Consider the following 27,677-nt stretch of genomic DNA (forward strand, 5'->3'; position numbering starts at 1 on the left):
CTTCCGCACTATCTTTATATGTGAGGGCCAATTTCCAGCAGACATCATTGTTATGATGGCTCATTTAATCAAACTGTTTAATTGCTCTGGTAATCACTATCATCATCACAGGTGCTCAATCATTCATCATTTTTGGAGGGCTTTATTGACCTACAGAGCTCATTCCCCAGCCCTATTAAAAAGGGTCCAAATTTCTCCGACTCCACTTGGAGTCTGCAGGCTGCGATCTAAGCCCGAAAGAAGCTTAAAGAGAAGCAGAGAAGATGGAAAGGGGGCCAAAAAAAGAAAAAGAAAAAGAAAAAAAAGCCCACCCGCCCTTCTCTCATTCATATTCTCTCTCTCTCTTTCTCTCTCTCTAACACACACACACACACACACACACACACACACACACACACACACACACAGTACTTTATTCTCACTGCCCCCTCCCCCCACCCCCCCATTCCTCGGGAAGTCAGGTCAAAGTCGCACGGTGGATATACTACTTTCTACTCCCCAGAAAGGGTTCAAAGTTGGAGGGAGGCGGCTGTTGAGGAACAGTCCCTTTTCGATTTTCTGGGCGGGGGAGCATAAAACGCAGGCGAGAGCGAGGAGTTGGGAAGAGGGCTCGCTCCGAGCGCAAGGCCAGGCTGCTGGGCGGCGGGGAGTCAAGGGGGCGGCGGGGTCTGCAGTGTTGCGCGCGCTGGGTGACCGTAGCTCCGCCCCCAGCTCGGGCTCGGAGTGATTGACGCGCGGCCGCCGGGAAACCCTCGGCGCGGAGGTGAGGCTAGGTGCAGCTTGGGCCAGCGATTGGGTGAGACACCGACCAGAACTACTTTCTACACAAATGGTGTGGGATCGTTACCTTGCCTCTCCTGCCCTCTCCTCCTTTTCCATTTTAGAAAAGTTCGTTCCGAGTCGACCCTATCTTCCCGACCCCGCGAAACTGCCCAGGGTAATTAACACAGCCATTAGTCGGCGTTACCGCGCGGAAGCCTCTGCGCCCGGGGTGACCACAACAAAGCTGGGCGGGGAGTACCGGCCAATCCTCCTCCCATGACATCCTCTCTGTCCCTTTCTCCCTTTCTGGCTTTCCAGCCCTAAGTGAGATCTAGTACTGAGGCGCGCGCGCGCGCGTGCGCGCACGAACACACACACACACACACACACACACACACTCTCACTCCGTGGCGAAATCAGACATGAAATGCCCAAACGACTCCCTCCCCATTTCCTCCCACCCAAGTCCGCAGCGGCCCCCAAAGATTCTCCAGGGTGGCCCTTATCCGCAACGATTGGAGGGAATGCTCTCTGAGTTAAGCTGGTTTCTTCTTGTCCTGGAAAAAGAAAATGAGTTCTGACAAGGGTCCTGGATCTGCACCGGGAAGAAAGTACCACTTGAAAAAAAAGAGAGAGAAGAGAAGAAGAGAAGAGAAGAGAAGAGAAGAGAAGAGAAGAGAAGAGAAGAGAAGAGAAGAGAAGAGAAGAGAAGAGAAGAGAAGAGAGCCTCAAGTCCGGCGGTGGTGCAGTCTGCTGAGCCTGCTGCCCCTGGATGTTAGTAGAAAGCCTTGGGGCGCTGTAATCGGCTTGCAGAAGAGTAGGGGCCCGCGGAATTAAAAGGAACAAAAGCAAGAGCGCCATGCCAAACGTTCCCAACACGACCCCGTTAGGCATGAGCCCGGAGTGATGGGAAAATAAACTAGAAGTAAGTTTCTTTTTTAAAATATTAAAAGATCTGAGGCTGTACCGTACTTTCCCTGTGGTTTTCTGCAGTTTTCCTCTCTGTGCTCTCCCTGTCCTCTTCATTCTCTCTCTCTCTCTCCCTCTTTCCTCGCTCACGCGCGCGCGCGTGCACAAACACACACTCTCTCTCTCTCTCCCTCTCTCTCATTCTCTCTCTCATTTCTCCCCTCCCTCTCCTCCCCCCCTTCCCACCCCCCGCCGTCCCCGCGGAAGAGCTGGCTTGCTGATTTGCTCCGGTTTGCTGGGCTCCTGCCTCCCCTCCCCCTCCCGCCCTCCGCCTCCCCTGCCCCCCCAGTCGGGGCAGTCCGATCGCACTCGCTACATATCAGAGTCTCTGCGCGGCGCGCTCCTCCTCGCTCCCGCTCCCCACTCCCGGGATGTGTCTCCGCCGAACGAAGGGCTATGGCCACCACGACTTCCGGGTTCCGTCATTTCGTTCTCCCGCCGCCGACCCGCGCCGCCAAACTGAGGCTCTTCTATAAGCCAGGCAGCAGCCAACCTGCCAACACCTACTGACACTCACTCATCTCCCAGAGAGAAAGAGAGCGAGAGAGAGCGAGCGCGAGAGAGCGAGCGCGAGTGAGAACGAGCGAGAGAGGGAGGGAGAGACAAAATACCTACCAGGAAAGAGGGGGAGGAAGTCCAATTTTTGCAAACTATTCTTTTTTTTTTCTTGATTCCCCCCTCCCCCCGCTTTCTTTGACCGATACTTTAAAGAGAGAGGATCATATAATAGATACCACGGGGGCAAAGCTAAAAGAGGGGGGGAGGGGGGAGGAAAAATTCAAGAAGCAGAAACCCCTCGCGGAGTTTTACTGGAAGAAAAAAAAAAACGGGTCTGAAAGATTCCTCCTCTTCATCATCATCAACCATCATTCATTCACTACCTTGACATTCCGGGCTTTGATTGACAGCTGGAGTGGCAAAAAGCCATGAAACACGACAGTTCGGTTACATGTGGGTTGCTGACGGGCCGCTCGTAGCCTTCAGTTCGGGGGCTTGACAATTTTTTTTTCTTCTTTTTCTTCTTTTTCTTTTCTTTTTTTTTTTCCCAACTGAGGGGCAGAGAAGAGAAAGAGGGGGAAAGGAGGACTGAAGAGGAGGAGGAGGGGAGGGGGGAGGAGGAGGAGGAGGTGGAGGAGGAAGATCAGGAGGAGGAGAAAGAAGAGGAAAAAAGAGAAAAAGAAGAAATATCACAGAAAAAAAAACTCTTCGTTGTCTTGCCTGGGCTTTTTTTTTTTTTCTTCCCTAAAAAAATAACATATTGGAGAATTGGGAGAAGTCTCCTTGGTTTGGACAAAAAAAAAAAAAGGAATCTTCAGCTAGATCACTTTCTTATCCGGACTGGGATATTAAATATACGACACATCCAGGAGTTTATTGGAGCGCAGACTGATGGCGCAAAGGGTAGGTTTAAATCTCCAACACTTACCTAGATATAAATCCTCTCCTAAGAGGGGCCTGTCCCGATGCTTCTCTCCCTTCAATGCTGCTGCTGCTGCTGCTGCTCGCTGCTTGATGATGGCGGCCAGTATTTTAAAAAATAGCAGCAAAATTATTCATCGGCTTCTTTCCTCCCCGTGCCTTTGCGTGTGTGCGAGTGTGTGTGCGTGCGTGTGTGCGTGTCTGGGCGCGCGAGTTCTAGCGCTGTGCGAGCGGGCGGGCGGCGAGTGCGTGTGAGTGGTGTGTGTGTGCGTGTGCAATTGTTACACGCTTCGCCTCGCTCCAGCTTTTACCCTAGCAGCGCGATTCCCCCGGTTCTCCTGCTGCCGCCGCTGCCGCTGCCGCGCCGCTGCCGCCGCTGCTCCCGCGGCTCCGGGCGGGCACCGGCTGCGTAGGAGCCGCCGCCGCCGCCGGGGCCGCCGCTGGGGCCGCGCTGCTGCAGCCGCTGCGCCGCCGCCTAGACTAGCCTGGGCTGCTTGTTTTGTCTCTGAAATTGACAAGGACGCAGGGAATCAGCTGCTAAATAATGTTTCTGGTAACTTTCACGTTATTCCCCCCACCCCCACCCTCCGCTCCTTGCCCCCGGGGAGGCACTGGCCCCAGTCTTCCCTGGTCCTCGGCGTTCTCGTCCTGATTATTAGCGTTTTTCTTCTCTTTATTTTGTTTCATTTCGCCTTTTGATTTATTGGATCCTCTGGAGGAGGCGAAGGGGGGTTAGGGGTGGGATCCGGGGCTTCCTCCTCACACTAACTCCACTTCTCCCTTGGTTGGCTCGCTTCGGTTCTGCTACCTCCGGCCCGAACGGGACCTCCGAGCACCCCCTCGTCCCCGGCCTCACCGCCCCCCTCTTCCTGCTTTAAACGCTGCTCCTAATTCAGACTTCTTAATTTTAAAATTAAAAAAAAAATTCCCCAACTTTCAGCTCCGTTGTTTCGGCTGGTTTGGTTTTTGTGTGTTTAACTCGTGCTCAGTACTTTTCTCCTTTCTGACTTTGTTTTTATTTTTATTTTCTTCTCCCTCTTTCTCTCTCTTTCTCTCCCACCCCCCGCTTACTCCCCCTCCACTCTCGTCTTCCCTTCGTCGTTCTCCCTCTCACATCCCTGTTCCTTCCCCACTTCTCTCCTTGCTGTCTTCTCCTTGCTCCTTTTTCTGTCCCCCCTCGGCTTTCTCGCTCTCTCTCACCTCCTGTGCCCCCTCCCCTTTGCCGGACTCTGACAGTACGATGAGCTGCCCCATTACGGCGGGATGGACGGAGTAGGGGTGCCTGCTTCCATGTACGGAGACCCTCACGCGCCGCGGCCGATCCCCCCGGTTCACCACCTGAACCACGGGCCGCCGCTCCACGCCACGCAGCACTACGGCGCGCACGCCCCGCACCCCAATGTCATGCCGGCCAGCATGGGATCCGCTGTCAACGACGCCTTGAAGCGGGACAAGGACGCGATCTATGGGTAACCCTCCACCCCACCCCCCACGACCACGACCCGACATACTGTGTGTGAGTGTGAGTTTGAGTGTGTGTTTGTGGGGGGGAGGGGGTTTGAGAGGGTGAACGACTAAGTGGGGAGTTACTTCTGCTTAGGGAAGGAAGGGGGGGCGCTTGCCTTAAGAAAGGACAGTGCAGGGGGCCTGTTCTGCCCCTTGAGTCTAAGTTCCCAGAAGGTATAGCTTCCTCCACCCCCAGGGCCCTGTCACTCCGGACCCCACAGCCCGGAATGACTGAGTCCTCAGAAGCTTGCCAGGGCCTTCTCCCCAAGGACGGGATTCCTGGCCAAAGGACGTAGAGCTGGTCCTTCCAGGCCCCCTCACAGAGGCCTTGACGAAGGAGAAAGTTTCCTGCCGAGGACGAGCAACTTTTTTCTCTTGTGTTTCCTACCGAGAGCCGGGGAGTCACTAAATGCAGCTTGAGCTGGGATCCGGGCTGCTTCTGTGGGCCAGGAAGCCCTAATCACCCACTTCTTAATTCTCTGTAAATAAAGGGGGCAGACCTTGAGTGCAGCCGGTGGAAGGGACTGCTGCTTGCACAGAGCCGCTGGGGGTGGGGTGGGGTGCGCGGGGAGCTGGCTGGAAATTATTTTATATTCTGAGAGCACTCCGGGATGGATGGGGCTGCACGGTCCAAACGCGTACCACTCGGGCTTTCCCCGCGGAGGGTAGGTGGGGAAGGCTGAGGGAGGCCGAAGGGAGGGGACAGCGGGTCGGCAGCAATTGAGCCTGAAGCCAGAGGCCGCAAGCATCCCGAAGTGTAGCTCAACCGCCCGGAGGAACACAAAGGGCAGACGCGCACGCACACGACCAAGTTTTAGCGCTCGACTCATTTATGTTTGCCTGCTGGAGAAATGTGTCTCTGGATGGAAGCTCTTCGGCGTTTAAGATGACTATTATTTTGGCCCTCGCACCGGGCTTTACTAGAAGTAAGAGCAAACAAGTTGAAAAGGCCAGGGGGTGGAGGGGCTCGAAGAGCCCTCTCCCCGATTTAGGAAATAGCACCTCGGGTGTGTACGAAGGCGAAGGCTTCGGCCTCCTCTGCAATGCCCGCTGAAGTGCGGAGTTCGGGCGATTTTTTATTTCACAGCGTGTTCCTTTCTTGGGAGGTCAGGGCTGGGTCTCAGGGGCGAGTGCGGCGGCCTCTGCAGCGTGGGGAGGGAGTGGGTCTGGATCCACTCCAGGCTCCAGGCTGCCTGAGCTTCTTGGACGTTTCATTACGTCCCCACTGAGGCTCTTTTTGCTTGGCGGGGCCAGGGGCCAGGGGTTCTCCCGGCAGATCGGAGGGACCCCTGAGCTGCGGGGAAAGAGCCAGGCCGGTTTTCCTTTCTGTTTCTGGCCCAGGCTCGGCTAGCTGGAGAAGGGTTGTAAAGTGTGATGCGTGCCTGTTGTATTAAAGAAGGAATCGGAACCCTCCAAACTTGTTGATTACAGTTCTTGCTCCTTCCCCTCTGCACCCCGTCTCCGTGTGTGTGTCTCTGCGTGGCGCTGCCCGTTAGGCACCCGTTGTTTCCTCTGTTAGCTCTGGTCTTTGAGAAGTGCGAGCTGGCGACCTGCACTCCCCGGGAACCCGGAGTGGCTGGCGGAGACGTCTGCTCCTCCGACTCCTTCAACGAGGACATCGCGGTCTTCGCCAAGCAGGTCTAACCTTCTTGACCCACTCACCCTTCAGCGGCCCCATCGCCCCCCTCCCCTCCCCTCCGAGCTTTACATGAAAGAGGAGGAAAAGGCTGGGACACCCGATCTGTTCCTCCGGCCCAGTCCGCGCTCCTCCCCATCCCTGAGCCTGGAGGCAAATTGGAAGCGGAGATAAATATGGGTGTTTGTTTTCCCCCCCAGCCAGGAATACAGGGGCTCGACCCTCGAATTAAAATTGACCTGCTCCTAATCTGTGGCTTGGCCTTTTCCCCCGCCTGTAGCTACTTGAACAAGAATTGGGGACAGGGGCTGTTAGGGACCCGAAAGTGCCCGGGAGGGAAGGAAGCCGGGCGCCTCTCCGGGCGGTCCGCGTCGGGCACCGAGGTGCGGGAGGCTGGGAGCCCCTTGGACCACAGGATAAGGGAGTACTCGGGCCCGGAGTTCCCGGCCACAGTTCAGCAGTTCCAGGGACCCCTTCATGGGGCCGGAACCAGAGGCCTGAGTCTTTCTCAGCTGAAGCTGACCCCACCAATGTGAGGCACTAGCTCGCTTCATGCATTTTAGCAAAGCCCCTTTCCTCTTCTCTGCCTCTGTCCCCCCACCATCCCCACGCACACACTACCGATTAGTCGGTGACAGGGTGGGCTTTTTTTCCTTTCTTTTAAATGGAGTGGTAATTCATGCTGACTTTCCCCTGCTTTTTATAGGTTCGCGCCGAAAAGCCACTTTTTTCCTCAAATCCAGAGCTGGACAATTTGGTAAGGCTTCATTCACTGTTTCTTGTCTTTCCCCAGCCTGGACCCCCTCCCTTGCCCAGAAGCACCCACTTTCTCCAGAGCCCTGCTGTAAAGCTTCAGTGGGGCAGGGAGGCAGGGACTAGCTGTGGGCCCCGACCCGGGCGCAGGCAGTGAGGGGCGGGACGGGCGTCGGGGGAGCCGAGTCCGGGGAGGCAGGCAGCCAGCGGGACGCAGCGCCCAGGGCGCGAGCAGGGGACAAGTCCCAGGTCTCGGCCCGGGAGGGAGGCAGCGAAAAGTGAGCTGTTTCCTCTGTGTGCGGGGGCAGGCGGTGGAGCCCGGGGCAACTAACCCGGTGGAAGTGAGGCGCGGCGGAGGGCGGGCTGAGGAGGTGGGGGAGCGAGGGGCAGGCCAGCGCAGGCCACTTTTAGGTGCGATTCTTTTGCTAATTTGCACGATTTCAATATTAAAAGTACTTAAATCCGCCTTCAAAGGCCTGCCTCACCATTCATCTTGAGTATTTCCTTCTTTAGTAGGGACGGATTTCGCCGGGTGTGCTACTCTAAAAAGCTTTCTCTCTACAGAGAAGCGACCTTTTTTTTTTTTTTTTTTTTTTTTCAATTTGTCCTGGTCGAGGTCGAGGGAGGGGACGGTGAAAGAGGGCTCAGGAGGAGAAAGAAGGCCTGGACCTAGGAAAGCTTTCCTTAACAAATATCTTACTGAACAGCAGGGGCAAAGATACTAAATGCTTCGGCTCAGGTTCAGTAAGAGCCTACCTACCCCTTGGCCAGTGAGGCAGAGCTCATCAGTAGTCACTTGATTTTTCTGAGGGTTTCTTCAAGGGTGGGTTTTGCCTGGCCATTTGCCTGCTTCTTCTCCCCAGCCCAATCCCCTCACCACCCCCACCCCCAAGTCACAGAGTCTTAACTCCACACTATAAACTTTTCTTGCAGATGATACAGGCAATACAAGTACTAAGGTTTCATCTTTTGGAGTTAGAAAAGGTAAGCAGGAAATGACACTCCGGGCTCTGATGTAGACTTCCCTCTACTAGCTGAGTTGGGATTTTTTTTTAACAAACCTCCAGTCTGAGGGATTGAGCACCTGGAGATTTTGAGCAACATGTTACCAAGTCCTTCCTTCTAATTGCTACTCAACCCAGGGGCTCAGAGGATGGGTGAATTGAACAGCCTTGCCTTTTAAAGTAGCCTCCCCCACCTCTTTATTTCCCCAGGCATTCAGTATTATTTTTAAATGCAGCAAACCATTTGTGTGTTACTGGACATTCAGCCTGCTTGTGTCTCTATTAGCTCAGCTCACCCTGGGCCCTGAGCGTGCATTAGGTGCAGGCAGAGGGAATCATCCTTTCTGGGATGTCTTTACATTGCTCTGCAGCTCAATCACTTTCCCTTGGAAACATGCAACCCCCCTAGCTTATTGAATCGCAAATGCTAATGCTGTTCCAAGTTCCAGCGTCCTTACATTTTGATGTTATCATCAAATCGGTCATTCCTCCCTGGACTCCCAGTCTGAACCCAGTTATTTCCAGTCCTCTTTCTTCTGTCTCCATTATAACTTGTTGCTCAGGGAAGTGTCTGGAGAATAATATTTGCTGCAACAATTACTCTATTGTTTCCTCGACTTCAACTATTATATTCTTTAATTAGACTTAGTTTGGAAGACATCACACGGTTGCTCTTTCCAAATGTAACCCTGCAACATGATATTTTCCCCTTCAAAAATGAAACAAAACAATAACAACAACAGCCCGAGCTGAACCCTCCACCATGACCCTCCTTCTAGGTCCACGAACTGTGCGATAACTTCTGCCACCGGTACATTAGCTGTTTGAAGGGGAAAATGCCCATCGACCTCGTCATTGATGAAAGAGACGGCAGCTCCAAGTCAGATCACGAAGAACTTTCAGGCTCCTCCACAAATCTCGCTGACCATGTAAGTCTGTGAGCCTTTGCATTCTTTTAAGGCCACTGGGCAAAGCATTTCTTTTCTTTTTTTAAACTTGTAACATCTAGCTCCTTTTTAAATGATTTGGTCTCTTTGGGGGGTCTTCTCCCTTCCTTAGTACTTTGCCATCCTCTCCTCTCCCTTTCCCTTTTCTTGGGTCCCCTCCTTATTTATGTTGAGAATCAAAAAAAAAAAAAAAAAAAAAAAAAAAAGCAAGTCAGGGAGTTGATAGAGTGATTTGTGCTTTTAATGTGTAAAGTTTCCTGGATTTGGTGACTTGAGTGTTAGCAAATTGTCTGTTTGATTTGATGACTGCTGTCTTTTCTGCTTTCTGAACTCTGTGCAATCAGTACAGCAGGGAGAGAGAGAGAGGCAAGACAGCTAGCTGGTCAGGATCAGGGAGAGAGGACTGAAGAAAAACAGAGATGGGGAGGGGACTGATTTCGAAGTCTCTCCCAAGATGACAATTCTGAGAATTATTGGCACTCTTACATTGCATTAGAAATAAAAAGAGTGAACACTTTACAATTCTCAGAGCTTTTGCTCTATAGAAACTTATTGTCAGAATATGGACTTATTGCCAAATGCCTAAAGCATCTTCATAATAAAAGACACTAACCTTGATGAAACAGTTATTAACAATGTATTGCGGAAAAGCTGAAGGGAATTGTGATTGAGTAACCCTAGGTTAGTGGTTGAATTTTAACACTTTAACAGTTGGTGAATGAGGACGGAGAGTGTAATAAGGAGCTACTGTGGATGTCAGGCCCGGAAGGGAGATTTCTTTCTATTCTCTCTGTTTTTAATCCTATTTTGGAACTGATCTAGTAAGTCTGATGCTTTTATTTATATATAAAAAAAGCATATGTAGTGAGACTGAAAATTTGAAAAAGAAGCAAAGAGGAAAAAGGATTGCAGCTGGTAGGAAAGGCAAGAGTGAGGAGGTTAAAGAGTGGGTGTGAACAGCAGTTTATTTATAGAAACTCAAGCCTGGGTGTCTATAGATTGCATTCAGTTGAATCACAACCTAAATGATATAGGCTATAGACAATAACTTGGTGGCTGAAATATTAATTTAACGCTCCGTGGAGTTAAACAGGGCTTGAGGCTTGAAGACACCACCACCACCACCCCCATTCCGGGGCGTTAAGAGGAATGAATTGAGATGTCTTAAGAATGAACATTCTGTGAGGTGTCCCATCCCTCTATCCCACCACCAAAAGTTTTGAAAATATGTAGTTACAGATTTTAATTTCCATCCTTTGTGTTGTATGGAAAGACTGCCTAAGGACCAAAGTTTGAAAAGGAAAAGAAAAGAAAAGAAAACGGCGGTTCCAGCTATCTAGTTAGGAGACAGTATAAATACTATGTTGTTGAAAGCTCCTATGACTATCTGCACTCTTGGCTTTTCCCATCACGATGGGGGAAAACTTTGGGAGCTCTTTTGTATATTGAATTTATAAACTGAAATTAATTGGGTGCAGCAGCAGCTATGTAAGTTTATTTGCTGATATGTAGCCCTGAGATGGTGGTTGTGGTTCATGAGGCATGACACTACCTTGGAAATATTTGTTGTTGTTGTTATCTATTTATTTATTTTCATTTTTCATGGCTTTCTAGTTCTAAATTCATATGCATTTTACATTATTGGGAGGATGGGAAGGAACCTAGTTACCTGGTTTGTAGAATGAGAGGTTCACAGTTGTCTGCAGCCAAAGAGCTCTTCTCGTGATATTTCCAGGGGTCTCGACTACTTGGTTTTCTAGAACAGTTTCATGGCAACTGTTTTTCAAGTGGATGTATAGATCTAGAACATGCTGATGTTTACCTGAAAGAGATAAGATGAACTAGACTGTTTATATAGAGTATTGGCTGATATACAAGGCCAATTTATGGAACTATTTCAATATTTAAATTACACTCAAGAAGTTGTACCTATAAGAGGACAATGCTTCAATAACTTAACAATCACCATCTTTGGGTAAAAGAACCAACTGTAACATGTGTTGCTCCTCTGTCAGGCCCCCAATCAAGTAGATATGACAACTGATTTATTTTGAACCCAAGAGGGCTTGCCACCTCATTGGGCATCAGAATTTAAAGCCTTTTATTTCCTAGAGATCTGAACTATAACATTCTTACTTTAGCCCCCTGCTATTTGTTTTGAAAGGAAGCAATAATTTGTTCCACCAGCGCACTGAGTGGGGAATGGTGAGGCTGCCACAGACTTGAATTTTATGCAGGAGGTGAGAGAAAACCTTGGAGGGTTTTCACCATTTCTGACACTTTCGTACCAGAGGTGTATTGATTGCATTCATTTCCAGGCCTCCCCCTACAAAGCGAATTCTCATGCTGCAGCCTCTTCTGCAAGCAGGACCTCCCTCAACCCCCCAGCCACAAAAAAGGGAAAATGCCACAGAACCACTACCCGAAAAGCAGTTCTAGTAGGACATTTTCAGCATGTAAATGTGTCCAATTTGAATCTCCAGGTTTATTTTTTCATTTGCTTTGATATGCATATTTAATACACTGCCCCAGGCTGGATCTCATTTGGTGCACGCTGGTGCAGGGGTGATGATGAGCCACTTCAGAAGGACCGAATGTGTTGTTTTCTCTGTTTTATCTGTTGGCCCACTGTTCTGATCTACTGTGCTTCCTCGTGGTTTTATTTGCACATGAAATGCTGGGAACATTTCAACTTATTGGCTATGAATAATGACAGCTAAAAAGAAGTGTAGTTTAATTTGTTGTGTGCCAAGGTTTCTCTTATGGAGGTGACAGTTTGTGACAGCTGTTTGACACCCCCAAAACACATACACCTCTATCCTTATTAAGTGGTATCAAGCTACGTGTGTGTGTGTGTGTGTGTGTGTGTGTGTGTGTGTGTGTGTTTAAGGAAGAAGCGGGCAATGAGAGAGTGAAAGAGAGAAAAGAATATGTAATTCTGTGCAGTGGAAAGCAGACAGAGAAGCATCAGGAACAAACTATTAGGTACCAGAATAACTTTCAGTTTTCTTATTACAATTTTTGAAAATAGAAATGAATAAAAGTAATTATTATAAATACCTTAAAAGCAAGTCTTTTGGGAAGACTTTTAAGAATGACCTTTATATACTATTACTTAGTACATCAGGCTGTTGTCATGCTGATTTCACATTCCATAATTTTATATAAATAACCTGATATGACACAGATGCATTAAAAGAATGTCTTATCTTACATGTTACATTCAGTAAAGATTCTGAATTTTTTAATTTATTATTGATACTTGCAAGATGGGCATAATGATAAAAGGAAGTTTGAAATTAAATAGAAAATACAGTTTGCAACATTAGCTACTATTTTATTTTGTTTAATAAATTGATATTGAATGTTTATATCTTCAATATAATAATGTACTGTATTTTATGTTTTACTCGTGACATAAGAGTAATTGTTATAAGTAGGAAACAGCTATTAGAATGTTCTTTGGAATATTGGGGAGACAAAACTATGATGGTGAAAAGAATAGAGTTCTATTTTCCAGCTGCAGTTCATGTTAAGTTTCCCAGACATTCAAATTTATCATGTTTAAAATAAACATGTCAAGAAACCAATTCTTTAAAAAAAAAGTTTCAACTTGAAAACTCATGCTTTTCCTAGTCTGTAGTATTTCTGAATAATAGGTGATATCCCTATTATCTACTTTACCTCATTTTAGGTCAAGTCTTTAGACCTAGTGCAGACAAATGAAAAGTATCTTTATGTTTACATATAAAGATATTACATATCTTTAGATTGAGTTTAGACCAGGAAATATATTTGTTTGAAGTACATTCTCTGAGGTACAGTTATATTATTGTTATTCCTAATTCATGTTCATAAGGAGCAATATTTTAGTTTTTTGAACCAGTTAAGTTTAGGGAAGAATATACAACTGTATTTATCAACAGTTCATGACAAATGCCTTAAAATTGACTGGCTCTGATAATATGACTAATAAAAGAAAAATATTTTAATTTTTATGTTGAGAGCTGTAATTTAAGTGGAGAGATGCTATTGTTTTCTTTTGCATCTCTAAACATGTCAGGTTTACTCATGTCACTACAGTTCTAATGAATGGGTTAAGTCAGAGGGGAGAATTCCCAGAACCTTGTTCCTGACAGAATACAGGCAAATGTCTTTAGGGAAATTATTTTATTACCTGAGAAATTAGAGGGGAATGGGCACTGAGCAGAGTGATAGGTTTAAGTGATTGATCTATAGACTATCAAGAGGGAAATCATGGGATTTGAACTGAATATTAGTAATATTAATGATTTATTTTATCAGCTAGTTTCTTCTTCCTAGTTTGGGACTACAGTGTGTTCTCTAAGCCTCTGTGAGCTGCTCCGGGAAAGTTCTATCTCTCAGCCCTGTCCACCAACTCCAGGAGACATGGCTGAAGGCATAGACTTTCTGTTATTGCTGTTGCATAGTTCCTGGTGGTTGATAGCTTTTCTGTCGATTTCCCATGTTGAATAATTATATTATTTAAATCACTTAGGTTGTGCAATTGGAGTCTGTTTTCAGTGTCACTGTGATGAGATGAAATTAAACAAATATGCACTTGACAACCACAGGCACTCACTCTCAGATTAAAATTGTGATATTTTTCAAAATTCATTTTCTTATGGTTTTCAGACTGGTACTCTATGGAATATTTCAACACAATTCAAAACTATGGGAGACATATTATAATACACCAACAATACAAGAAATTTCCATCTTCTCTAAAAGTTGCTCCATTAAATGGAGGAATCATTTGCAATGAGTACTTGCTACTTCTCTGAGAGCTGCGCCTATATTAATTCCCAAAGCTTAACCCAGGAGTGGATGCGGGAGGATGAGGGAAAGACCTGGCTATCTGTGCATTTTTACAGATTGAGTCCATGTTCTGAAAGCACATGCATTTCCCCTGAGTTCTTATGTCAACTTTAGAATAGCAAAGGGAAATTCCAACATTTTTCAAGCCATACTATTGACATTTTAAGTTTTGTAGCCTTGCATACCTTCTGATAGGAGTCTTCATCCTATTTTTTAAAGCATAATTTTTGCATAATGTCAATTAAGAGTGAGAACATCATAAAGTCATAGGGAATACGTTAATGGTATCAATTATGTGTACTGATACAAGCATATCTTGCCTTTGTTGTTTAAACATATATAGTCAAATTAGTTTTGCGCTCTCCATTTGCACTATATACATATATATTACTTTCCACCTATGAACACCTATTCTGAATTGCTTTACTGTGTTTTCCAAGTTCATATATAACTTTTGACTCTGTATTATATGTTTTCATTGTGTGGGTTCTAGAAAATCAAATGCTATTTTAAATTATTTTTAATAACAGAAATAAGAAGTGAAAGTGATCTACGTGATCTCACCTAACTTCTTCCTTTCAGAGAGAGAAAGGAAACAAGTCTCAGGAACATGAAGAGTGACACTTGCTCAAGTTCACATGATAAGTCAGAGTTGGCACCAGAGTCTTCCTTCCAAGCGAAGGCGCTCTCCTAACCACATCCATTGAGTCACCTTTTCATTTGGGACCTGAGATGCTTCCGATTATTTTAGATAAAACCTGTGTGGAGTATGCCTTTTTTTTTTCTTTCTTGAAGCCTCATAACATTTTACTGACCCACTCAGTTTTTGAATTTATTTAGAAACCCTCATACATTTACTACATCATCCCTATGAGTGGAAGAACCGTGAGCTCTGTGCAGTTATCTAAACAGGAAAATATCACCAATGTACCAGGACTTATTAAAGAGAACCCTAGGCAGGTCCCCCACAGAAATGCCATAATGGTGTAAAATGTTACAGTTTCCACCATATCTGCAACCTCAACAAAAGAGGTGCACATACAATCTGCTTCCTATGCCTGGAGACTCTTGTCCTCTCTCCGCTCTTTTCTAGATTTAGCAAAATTCAATGATGGTGCTAAGTCAATTTTTTTTTAACTTTCAAGGGAGAAAACACTGGCAGGATTGTGTTTTCCAGGGAAAGCTGTGTGTAAATGAGAAACAGAGGAGAGCGGCAGAGTGATCTCCTGTGGCCCCACTCCTACAAGCTCCCCCATCTTGTCTCCTGCTTTTATATTAATTACAACTTGCATTATCAGCTGTGAGTCTGTAGCCCAGCAAATAGAAAATACTGCCTCTGGAGACCTAGCTTCTTGTATCTATTTTCTATCTCCTTCTATTGTGCTCCACTCAGTATTCACTGCCTTTCTCCTGCTAACACTGCTCTTTAACGCAATTACATAAGAGCAAGAAGAGTACCATATTTGACTCCCAATTATTAGAGCCACTGGGAATAGAAACATGTTCATTCCTTGCCCTCGGTGTCTTCCCGATACTTTTGGCTGAAGAACAGGACATGTATTGTGGAATGCATACACCTGAATGCTCACCCACACACATGTACACGGAAAGCATTTCTCTTTATTTTTCTACATATGTCATGTGTTTTACATGCTCTCATATGCCACTTTGGTTTCAAGATTCACTAAACTCCTGCATATAATTTGGCAGAAAGCCAGGCTGTTATTCTTGAAGGATGTAAACTTGGAAACTATCTAGGGAGGGAAAAGAAGAAGAAAGGAGTTGTGATATAAACAAATATTTCTATTTAAGAAAAAAAAAACGGTGTTATGGGCAATGGATTACATTTTATCTGACCATGTAGGTGATAATTTTTTATGACCAAAGAGATAGCGATTTTTCAATGACCAGATTATCAATGTTTGTCTGGGTCTATGGTCAGGTCACCATGGTGTAGCCCAGTACATTCAAGTTTAGGGCAACTCCTCAGCCTTGAAACCCCAGAGGGATTTAATCTGTCTTTCCTGCTGTCAAGTTGGATGAATACCATGGTGCACTTTAGGTTGTGTCCGTTTCTGAAACTAGATGCTAATACTTGAGATATTCCATGGAAATAAACACCTGAGAGCAAAGAGGGAAGAGACGGGGTCATGGTGGGATAGTGAACTTGAGCCTATCTCAGGTCTAGGCTGAAAACCAAAGACCCAACTCGCTTGGAGGAACCAGCTGCTCTTAAAGTAATATTTGCTCAGTGTCACTTACTTTTTACTCCTTTGCTTTAGAAAACACCTTCTCCAGAAAAACCATCGAAAGAAATAAACTGAACTATAAAAGAATGAGGTCTGACTTTAAACTCAGTACAGGTTTGACTGATAGGGACAAACCACTGTTTCCAGGTGCAGTAAGTCCTTCTGGGTGATCCCTTCAAATCACTCGAGTGCCCAAACAGAAAACCTCTTCGAGCTTCATTTCAACAATTATCTAATAGCTATTGGATGACATTTGCCTTAAAACATAGTCGAGGTGTTAGTGGTTAATTATTGTAATTTTCATGAGGGGTAAGGAGCTTTTATAGCAGCCGGCTTAATAAAAAGCCTGCAGTGCATAAAATTAACATCACTTGCTGTGTACACTGTAAAGTTAAGCTTAGGTGAATGTGTTGCAGCTATTGCATTTTCTAAAAGAAGCCTGTAGCCAGTGCTGTTGCAGGACTAAACTCACACCATGCTATTCATATTCTCTCTCTCTCTCTCTCTCTCTCTCTCTCTCTCTCTCTCTCTCTCTCTCTCTCTCTCTCTCTCCCTCTCTCCCTCTCTCCCTCTCTCCCTCTCTCCCTCTCTCCCTCTCTCCCTCTCTCCCTCTCCTTCTAGCTCTTTATCTGATTACCAGCCAGCAAACAGCTGACACAAAGAGGCTACAAACCTTCAAGAAACGCTATACTATTCTATTTACTAGTATCTTTAGGTTGAAACTATTGGAGTGGTTTCTAACTTAGATATAAAAGAGAGATTGCAGACACGATTTTGTCTTAATATAGGAAGCAGAGATCTTTGGTTTTCATTTTATTCTATGCAATTTCATTTTCTAATCTATTTCCTAAAACATATCTTTATTTTAAAGATCTATACCTGTGCTGTATTTATAGTCACTAAATTTCTGCTTGGGGTTTTCACTTTGAATCAATTGCATGCCTGATGGCGATGCCAGTAGCATTATTTGAGATAGATGTTATTAATCTAGAGAGCTTTGGGTCATTTCAAAGCTCTATAGCTTATCTATCAAAAATGCTAAATATTAATTTACACTCAGTTTGTAGCATAACTGCACATAAGTTTTTTTCGGTTGTTGTTCCAAGTGAGACTAGTCCTCTACTTGGTCTCAGCTTGGTTTTAAATTTTATTTTGGTAAAACTTTATGTTCTATATGTACATTATAGAGTTGATGTTGAGGAAAAGGATAGACTGATTCTTTTTCTGGATAAACTATATGCACTGACAGCATTGCAAGATTGCTTTCAGATGGTCAAAATGTTTGCCTGTTGCCTGTAAGCATGTTGGTCTGTCTGAATCCTTACCAATTCTTGTAAGAAGAAATAGTGTACTTTCAGAGATTGATGTTATTTAAAAAAAAAATTCCCTCAAAGAATCCCCCTGCCCCAGAATTTACTTGCCAGTAAGTCTGTGAGCTTAGTTGAAGTCACCGCATACAGGTGACAAGTGCACAGCGCTGGCCTAGGGGGGGTGTGTTTCACGTGCTGTTCCTATTCCCCATTTCTGCCAGAGGAAATTCCATCTCTTGCCTGCCTTCATGCGGTGCTGACCAAGTCCTTCCTGTACACTAGAATTCCTGTTTTCCTTTAAGCAGCAGCAGGGTATTGGGAATGCTCGGGAAAGGGGAGGAGGGCCAGGAGAGGAAGACACTCAGCGAAGTGGCATGAGCTGTAGCGGGGTCTGCCCGCATGTCCTTGGAAATAAGTAGTGTTCTCCCAGGAAAGAGCCCCGCTCTGCGAATTGAAGCTCCCTTGGAGCTCACGGGCGAGGCCTGTCCGGTTTATTAGATAGCTGGCGGTTCCTAGTTGTTTCACTTTTTTCTTGCTGTTAGTGCAAATTAAAGCAGAACTGATCATATAGTAGGTACTGATGCCGTGATTAATATCACTGGGTCTGTTGGTTGTATAATCAGTTGATGACAGTTTTGAGGGTTTGGTCAGGCTGTTTTAGGACAATGCATTTGAAAGGTGCGAAGAGCTGTCCCATACACTCTTGAGTTTTTTGTTTTGTTTTATTTTTTTAAGGGACTTACTGAGTTTTGTAGATGTTAAATGTTCTGAAGTATTTAGCAAACAATGGCGTTGGGACCTATTTCATGGAAGAGTATGCCCTAATTAAGATGGCAAGAAGAAAAAGGACTTTTAGGTTTTTAAGTAAGCTTTTTTTCCTCCTAACTTTAAAATTTAACTTTATTCAGGCATAATTTCTGTGTAATAAAAATGTACCCATTTTAAGTGTCTATATCAATTTGTCTTAACAAATGTGTACGTTGATATGGTCATGACCTCATCAAGGTTCTAAAGCATCTTTTTGGTACTGATTGCTGAAAAGACAACATATTTTAGCATGGCATCTATAGATGCCTAATTCCACAAATACTAATATGTACACATTTTGTTTCTCTCTGTACCTCTCTTCTTGGTTCCTTATTTATGGCTGAAATGGTAACTGTGGACAAATTTCTTGGAATCCTGACATCAGAATCCTGCATCTTGGCGAGATCACGATGATGCAACCTCCACCCACTCAGCAGGCACCCCAGGGCCCTCCAGCGGGGGTCATGCTTCCCAGAGTGGAGACAACAGCAGTGAGCAAGGTAAAAGGTCAAGCATTTTCCTTGTGCAAAGTAGGCATGACTAAAATAACTTCAATATTTTATGACTTTAGTACATCTGCCTCCCTGTAAACAAGAGGATGGCAGGTTAGGGAGCATAATCAGCTGCTATTTAGGAGACTATTTAGTATTTCCTCTCTTTAACTTACATTACTTTAAAAAAATCCAAGTGAGATGTCTAGTCTTTAAGTAGGCATTGCACTAACAATTGATTAGTTCTGCCAATTCTTTTACAAATTTGGTTATCTACACTTCTCTGTGTGTGGAAACAGAATGATGAGCTCCTTTGCAGCTAGGTGCAGTATTTTTAGTTATGCTATAAACACTATATTTTGTTTCCAGTACCCACTGTAAGAGTTCTCTATAATCAAGCAATAATGCATCTAAAGCACAGAAGATGCAAAAATCCGTTTAGCTCCAGAAGTCCTGCACAAATTTTATATGGAATCTTAACTTGGGAATATGGGTTTTGAAATTCTTAGATGTTTATTTGTCTCCATTCAGCAGTCATGGTGACTTTTGTCACAAGTCCTAAAAATTAAAATAATCAGAGGGCAAAGGGGACATGAAGTGCAGATGACAAGGAAGCCTGGTGTGATTTGGAATCAATTTTACCATTTAAAACTCACCTATTGCACAAAGAGCAATTATATGTTGATAGGGATGACTCTTCTATGCCTAAAATGATAATTTAAAGGAAGATGCATTACTGAATGTGGTCCAGAAAAGTGTATAGATTTTACTTTTTAATATTTTACATTATCTGGTGTCTGATCTCCTAGGTCTATTTCATCTCTATTATGACTATGTTTATAGCCACACTATTTAAGTATTAGACAGTCTTCAAAGTAAAGGACAGTTTAACAGCTTGAGCTGTAGTCATATATGCCATTTACAAGAGGGCGGTTGATGTAGGGTGAGTGCCTTAACTCTTCCAAGTTTCTGGCCAGGGATTTTGGGTTCCTGGTATTCTGGAAGAATCTAGGAAATGTCCCTTCTAGGATGCCATTAACTTGAGAATGGGTCCAAATTAGAATCTAGGTTTATGCAAGTAGCAACTGACACAGAAATGAATACTATCCGATGATACATTGTGGAAGAACTTGTGAGTCATATGTATTGAGGCTTTATGTACTGTTTTTATTGGACCAGGTAGATTGTATGTAAGACAACTAAACTCCATGGCATTTTGAAGGTGACATGTACGTAAATTCAATGAATCTGCAATGCAGCTGCTTCATTGTAGTTCTGTGTCATGGTGATGGACTGACTTCCAAATGTGGTTAAATCTGGAAAGCTTTCTATGACGCCACCCTTCCTACCACCCAAAATTGCTGCCACATAAAGGGGGAAATGTATCTATTAATAAAAACAAAACACGCTAAACACTGTGCAGAAGAGGGGGAAAGAAGAAGCAGACTTAATGGTCTAATGAGGCTATCTTCCAAAGACTTGTTGTGTGTGAGGCTCGCTTTGACCTTTCACTTCACTCAGGAGCTCGGCGCTTCATTTTTCACATTCTTGCAATTACGTTAACGCTTCAAGCATTTCTGACTCCAAGTCAGCTAGCAACACCAGGCATAACTCAACACTGTGAGTTTTTCTCCTCTCTGTAGATTCATTAACAGGTCACTAAGGTCCCAACTGAAATTTAAAACTGACTGGTTCTGTTGGGTTGGTTGAGTTATGGCAAGGGAGATAGCAGGAAGGGACCAGAGACAAGGGGAGGGGGAGAGAGAAGACCCCGGGGTTTGGAGCAGGGAGCAGTTGTAGTAACGGGCACGGCATGGAGTTTTGTCATTTGGGTTAGTTTTGTGTTGTTGTTGTTGTTGTTGTTGTTTTGGTGAAGAAAGAGAAAACCTCTGAGACCGACACACTGGGTAAAAACAATATACACAAACCTCTATGTTGTGGGGAGCTGTACCCACTTATCCAATGTTGAAGGATCTGATCCCTGCAGGATTTTGTTTCTTTAACCATATCTCTCTGGGATTAAAGAATGGACGTGGTAACTTATGTGAATGAGTACTAGGAAGTCAGTCATTTTACGTATTAGAATGTAAGGGACAAAAGAAGTTGTGATTCCTATAAAATGGAGAATGTTTTGGCATGGAGACTTTCTTACCTGGCTTCCCACATCAGTGGTTCCAAAACACATGCTTAAGGGTATTCTGATTTTTACAGTAGACCTTAAATTTTGAAGGCCAGACTCAAGTGTATTTTGTCATGCCCATGCCCTTATTAGTCTTTTAGACATGTTTTCAAGACATTTTTATATTTTGTCCCACTGAATTGTCCAGAGTAGCTTTCTATGGGAAAGATTAATTATCTGCTTCAGGGCAAAGTCAACAGAGATATTGACTAAATCGCATATGCTTATCCCAGGTTAAATCTTAGGGTGGATGTATAATGGAAAACCTAAGAGGGAAATTTATGGTCTTAGTATTAAAGATATTATAATATTACATTAGAAACCAAGTTTATAGTTTAGAAAAGAGTTTTTCTTACGTATTCAGAATTTATTAGCACAACAGGCATATGGAAAACTGTAAAATGATTCAGTTCCAAAACAAATTATGATAAACAGAAAAAATAGGGATGAATTGTAGTAAATACAGTGTTTTCCTACACATTTTAAATTAAACTTTAATAGCCATATGCTATAAAACAATACTGCATTTATGTTGCTTTATAATTTTTGTGAATATTTTTACTAAAATGATTCATACAAATTTTTACTTTGGAATGTAAAAATACCTCATTTTATGACTTGATAGTGAAAGAGCTACAGTTACACAGGTGAAAGGTCATCTTTTCCTCCCTGGTGTTTGTGCAACAAACCGAAAGGAAGAAAAAAAAATCAGATTTTTTAAAACTTGTAAGAAACAAACTTGGTAAAATGTGAAACTGACTCTACTGTGTCTTTCAAACAGCACAAGCCTAGCAGTAAACTATATAAATATGAACCAGACTTCTATTCACTCTGGTTTCTTTTGCTCAGAGCAGCCGAAGGGAGGGAGTTTGCTTGATAGTCATTTTAGAATGAAGAAAGAAATCTGTTTTTTCTGGGACAGATTTAGGGTGCAGACTAGTGGCTCTGTGGAAGTAACTGGCTCTCTTTGTATCTGGCTTCCCATCAGTAAAATGGGGCTTGATAATAAGGCTTGGGGTCCCTAATTCTGTACCTGCTGAGTCAAAAGCTGCTTTGTATTTCATTGTGTATTTTGCCAGAGTAAAGAGTAGGAAGCAGCCCCCTTGTTCACAGAGCACTTTGAGAGCCTTAGATGAAAGGCACAATATATGTACAAGTATTATTATTATTGATGGGTTTGTGTAACTCCCATTAACGCTGATGGGAGTTACGCATGTGAATTGGCAAGAGAATAGACCCCTCAGTGTTTAGAGCACATGAAATTTACATTTTTTCCAGTGCTGTAATTGAGATGTTGACAAATTGGAGAATATTGATGAGCCTTTGTTTTAAGTATTCCGTGCCAAGTTTGTTTTATTTTTCCTGGTTTGAACAATGGTATGGGTTCAGCAGCAATGAATAAAAAGGGTAGAGTAAAGATAACTTGGTGTTTCAATATTTTGATGTGCCAATATGAAATGAATTGTCTTAGGCAAATGGAATATGCTGTTTTAATCATTAGCTATGCATGAAAGAAAAATTGATGTTGACATCTTTGCTGTAAAATCGTTGTAATGGGGCCTTCCTTACAATTCATTTTTGTAAAATTCATTTTGTACATTTTGCAGCAATTGAACAATCCCTGCACTGTGAATAGGCAGGATTCCCAGAAATACCGAGACAGTTGGCCCAGTAACTGCTGAGCTCACACTGCACACCACACGCACGTTAACCATACTGTTGCCAGACCCAGTTTAACCTAAATGCATTCGTCTTCTCTAATCTTTCAGGACACGGGGCTGCACAAGCCAGCACAGTTCCTCGCAATGCAGCCACCTGCCAAACCCCCACCTCCCTTGATGTCCCTATCTATCACCCCGGCAGTGAGGCTAGAATTCCGTTGCTAGATACTTATTTATTTATTATCCAGTTCTTTAGCCATCATGGTGTCGAAACCTAAAAATACCCCCTGTATATTGGATGTAAGTATTTATAGATAAGCAAACATCTAAAATAGTCTTACATTTCTGAGTTTATAATATATGTGATAGTTATGAAATAGTATTCTCCCCCACCAACATATTCCAGTTATATTTACACGGGGGGAGGGGGCGTATTTCAAACTTACTTACGGTGGTCCTGAATATATTCTACTGGAATTTCTTATTCAGTCTAGGAAAACTCTGTCAATGGAATGTTTTCATAGTGGCGGCAATCTCTTTAAAATAACCCTAAATACAATATGACAGATGCCATCTGGCATAATCTTTTGCTAGTTGCTTTTAACTTTTATTTTTCCTGGAGCTAAGTTCATCCGAAACTGGTCACTTACTGTTACAATAAATGCAATGACATTTCTTTTCCTTCCTGTTCTTTTAATTGTATAGAAAATTCTCTTAAGAATGTAATTGATAATTTATCATTGCCATAGAAGGAACTGTTGTATATAGAATATGCATGTTTCATTTTCATTCTCTCCCCTCACCCCCCAAAAAATAATGTCAAAAATATAGCATCCTTTAAACACCAGCAAACATTCAAATAATTCCTGTTGATTTTCTTAGGACTTTAAAAAATAGTAACCATTAGAAATAAAATGAAACTCTTCTAATAAATAAATGCTCTAGGAACATATAATGGTGCCCATAAATACTTAAAAGCTTTCTGTATTTGCTGTTAATTTTGAGTAATTTCTTCCTATATGTATCAACTTACTTGAAAAACCCAGAGTTGGGATTTCTAGATTTTTTTTTTAACTTAGTCATGTAAAGGGATGTCTCCTGGTGCCAGTTAGAGTTTAATTTAGAGGAGTAATTAAACTTGAATACTGCCTCATAAACAAAAGATAAACAATAAACCAGCCACATTCCCTGCTGTTTCATAGCTTTCTTTCCCAGATGTTTTAGCCTGATAATTTTTACACAGTGAACTACCTAACATGGAGTTTTGTGGACAGAGGTTGAGAGTGAGGGTGTTTTTTTTTAAAAAAACCTCTTTTTCCCCTCCAAAAAGCAAGATGCAGAGGATTTTTCCACTACTTAGATTTTTTAAAAATTCTGATTATTAAAATAAATACTTAATGCAGATGTGTTTTGAAGACAACTCTAATTCTTTTTCTAAGATATCGTTTATTTTTTCTTCAAAACGAATCTTGTCATGAGTGTCTTTTACACTTATAAAGAGGAGCATACTTTTATTTAAGTGAAATTTGGTAAGTCAGAAAAAGAAAAGGAAAGCTTGACAAGGGACAGTTTTTCTTCCTACCCTCTTCTCCTGCTTCCCACCCCGTGCATCCTCCCCCGAGACCCACGGTGCCCTTTGCGGCCCTCTTCTTTGGGTGCCTGGGGTTTCTCTGTCCAGCTCTGGACCCTTCCACCATCGGCCATGATCTTTCTAATTGTCAGGTACTAGTCGGCCGTTCAATGCAGAAGCCATGTTATTTTCACTGGGTGGGGTAATTACTGAAAGCTGAGAATAGCTGCACTAAAGACAGAGGGATACTTTCATGATCCCATTAGCATAAGAGTGGGTAAATTATTCATGCCAAGTGAGGATTCTATGGGGAAAAGTATAGTTAATGCACATAGTTTTTAAATGTATCCCTTTCTGCTCTGAGACTAAATTCTTGTTGGAATCAGTTCTCAGACATTTACGGGAAAGCTCTGGTGGCGTGTTAGATGCAGTTCATCTCTCTCTGTTTGCGGCGCTCTCAATAGAGACCATCTGGCAAAGATCCAAAAGGTGATTAAACAAAATGATCAGCTCTTGTTGCTGTGTTACATGTCCAATACTCCGGATTAAAAAACATGACCCACGACAGTCAAGCTCATGTCATGCCTCTCCTCCTTCCCCCTCCCGTTTCCGTATAAGAATTCAGATGGCCCACAAATGTGTGTGCCATCTTTGTGTCCTTATGGCCCATAATCATGAACAGGTTGTGCAAATGGCTCTTTCTGTAGCACTGTCTGTTCCAGCAGCATAGAAGCATTTCATATTAATTGGGTCAGTCTAATATTCATATTGACATGGGGAAAAATTACTAAAATTTATTCTTATAGCAGACAATGAATATGTGTGCTTTCTGCCATGAGGGAAGTGAAATCTGACAACTGGCTTGTGCAACTGATTAATTTTTCTTAAAACGGGAGAAAATCAAAGCATGGAAAACTGTCATTCTCTGAAAACAGTGCACAACCCTTTGTAACTAAACAAAATGGATTGGGTTGGGGGGCTTTGGAGGAGCTTGTGGAAATGAGCTCTGGTTTTAACACCATAATCAGGGATGAATTTACAGTGCCATTCAGAGGAGTCCTCCCTCCCCATAAACAAGCTGATAATCACAGGGAAGCTGACTTCCAATTAGCTCTTCCTTCCCTCACACACGGATCAGGGTGTTTATATGTCCTCCTTAAGCTCTGATATGTCACTACTGAGTTGATACATCTCATGTCACATTCAAAAGTTTGGAAATAAAATGTTTTCTTATGAGTAATTCCTGCTAATAATAAGCAAGGTAATTTTCAACCAATCATTTCACGATTGAGTTAAGGTAAAAATGCCAAGATTTGTGACTAAGGGACAGATGTATCTTATCTTTGGGGGTTTACACCAAATGCCAAGTAGAAATATAAATTGAACAAACCAGACATTGTGAGGAAGTGATCGAAGAAATATTGAGATGAAATCTTGGAATGAACTATATATGTATATTTATAACAATGCTGCACATTGCTCACATTTGCATACGCTGGGACTCTGATTTTATTAAGGGGCAGTTTCATGTCTGTTAGTTAAGGCACACAAAATACAAGATTATTAGCTTATCCAGAGATGATACGTGGCCAGTTAACATTGTGGAAATAGTCTATGACTGATATTGTAGGCTGAATTTGAGTGCAAATGTCAAGAAAAGATAAAGAATAAAGCAAAAGGGAAAAAAATTCTTAAAAACCACTTTAAAACATCATCAGTCCTTGACAGCTCTCCTTTCAAGAGAGGGTAAGCAGTAGGTTAGAAACACAGGCAGGCGCAGTGCTCAGGGAGGGGAAGTGAGGCTCCCCTGGAGTCAGTGCAGTGTGGCAGATGAAAGCGACTTGCATAGCCTTGGGGGTCTTAAGGCTATTATAGGGCAACTCATGCTCTGTTATCATGCTGATTTTTCAATTGATTTTTGGCTGAACAGTACTTGTTGAAGCCCTCCAGAGCATCAAACGCAGCCTTGTGTTGCTATACATTGTAATACACGTGTTCTATTTTCCCCTTCATTGTCTTCACTTCCTTCGGAAGAATAGTCTATACTGACGCCATGTTATTGTTTGCCCCTTCCTCCTCTTTCTGTTTCTACCCTCAGAGACTTTCTTGAAATTCTTACTGGTGTTTCTTTGGGGGATGGATAGTGGGAGAATAACTTTTTATTGATCTTGCTAGGCTGACATTTGTTTTTAATTGGGCCTCTAAAAATATTTTGATGTCACAGCAGACAATAATATAAACCATTCTTATCTACCAAATTTGTCTCTCATAGTCTTGAGCTACTCACTTTCTTTCTAATGACCAAGAAAATACTATGGGATTTCACTAAAATCTAGTTTCTCATTAAAATGAAAGTGGCCCATTTCATTCTACAGGGCTGGGCCAAAGTACCTTTATAGTTGATGGATGATAATTAATACAATAATTAATAAATAACAATACAAGAATTAACTCTGGGTTTCATGTACTCACAACTATAAAGCTACTGGTATTTTGGCCCCACCCTGTCTGTAGTGATAGGGCCCTTCAGTTTGCTGGGGAACAGGGCGGGTAATGGAGGGAGACCTAGAGGAAGTTTGTCCCTGCTTCTCTTTTGCCTAGGGCACTCTTTTGTCATCTCTTCCTGAAGCCTTCCTGATTTGCCCAAATAGAGGACAGTATCCCCTTTTCTGTATCCTGGTGGCACTTTCTACCTCCATCTTTCACATTTTGTGTTGTAATTATTTGGTTCTTGATCGCTCTCACTTCTTTTCCAAAGCAGGGATAGTCACTTATTCAGCTATCTAGCAATAGTAGGTCCACTTTTGAATCAATTAACAAAAGCCACAGATTTCACTTTTTCCCTCTTTTTAAGGTGGACCACAACATAAACAAACTATTTTGAACATATTGATAAATTCAATATAATCACATTACATCCTTAAGAGATAATAAAAAATAGTCTGGCCGGCATGGCTCAGTGGTTGAGCATCGACCTATGAACTAGGAGGTCACGGTTTGATTCCTGGTCAGGGCACATGACTGGATTCCTGGCTCGATCCCCAGTGGTAATCGTGGAGGAGGCAGTCAATCAGTGATTCTATCTCATCATTGATGTTTCTATCTCTCCCTCTCCTTTCCTCTCTGAATTCAATAAAAATATATTTAAAAATAGATAATAAAAAATGTTTCCTTTTACTGAAATTTTGCTGTATACAACACTACCTTAAATAAGCTAATGGACCATCAACTCAAACTTAGAATTCTTTTGGTAATAGGTAGGTTCTTAAATTTTAGATTCTTATTTTAAGTAGTATTTGTCTTTTCCTTTAATGATGTCTTAAATTATGTACATATGGTCAGAATTTGGAGATGGGATTTCTTTTTATGATGCTATCTCTACCAAAAGCAAGTAGATAGATATGTCTTTTAATGTAATGGCAAACCTAATAAGGAAAATTGCTTAATGTGGCAGTTTCCCATGATGAACTCAGAATCCATTTTGCTTGTACTGCTTGTTTAGGAATAGAATGACCTTGGAGGAAGTAATTGGTCTTCATACACAGGTAGTCTGGAAGTAATTCGTGAATTTTTAG

The 27,677-nt window shown here is 43.1% G+C and overlaps 1 protein-coding gene across 10 annotated transcripts in view; it reads left to right on the top strand.

Moving 5' to 3' along the window:
- The first annotated feature begins 1,112 nt into the window (after nt 1-1,112).
- The window catches only part of MEIS2 (Meis homeobox 2), a 208,291-nt gene continuing 181,726 nt past the window's right edge, over nt 1,113-27,677 (top strand). Inside the window, exons 1-7 of one of the 10 annotated variants that reach the window (XM_080643818.1) lie at nt 1,113-1,687; nt 4,387-4,619; nt 6,153-6,294; nt 6,999-7,049; nt 7,979-8,029; nt 8,829-8,978; nt 18,587-18,701. In XM_080643818.1, the coding sequence (XP_080499944.1) occupies nt 4,414-4,619; nt 6,153-6,294; nt 6,999-7,049; nt 7,979-8,029; nt 8,829-8,978; nt 18,587-18,701 (715 nt within the window). In that variant the 5' untranslated portion in view covers nt 1,113-1,687; nt 4,387-4,413. Of the gene's footprint in view, nt 1,688-2,822; nt 3,133-3,193; nt 3,704-4,386; nt 4,620-5,242; nt 5,322-6,152; nt 6,295-6,998; nt 7,050-7,978; nt 8,030-8,828; nt 8,979-18,586; nt 18,702-27,677 lie in introns of those variants that run through there. The other 9 variants (XM_080643817.1, XM_080643812.1, XM_080643815.1 and 6 more) reach the window with 9 other exon arrangements.

Source organism: Plecotus auritus (assembly GCF_963455305.1).
Source record: "Plecotus auritus genome assembly, chromosome: 1".
Lineage (NCBI taxonomy): Eukaryota > Metazoa > Chordata > Mammalia > Chiroptera > Vespertilionidae > Plecotus > Plecotus auritus.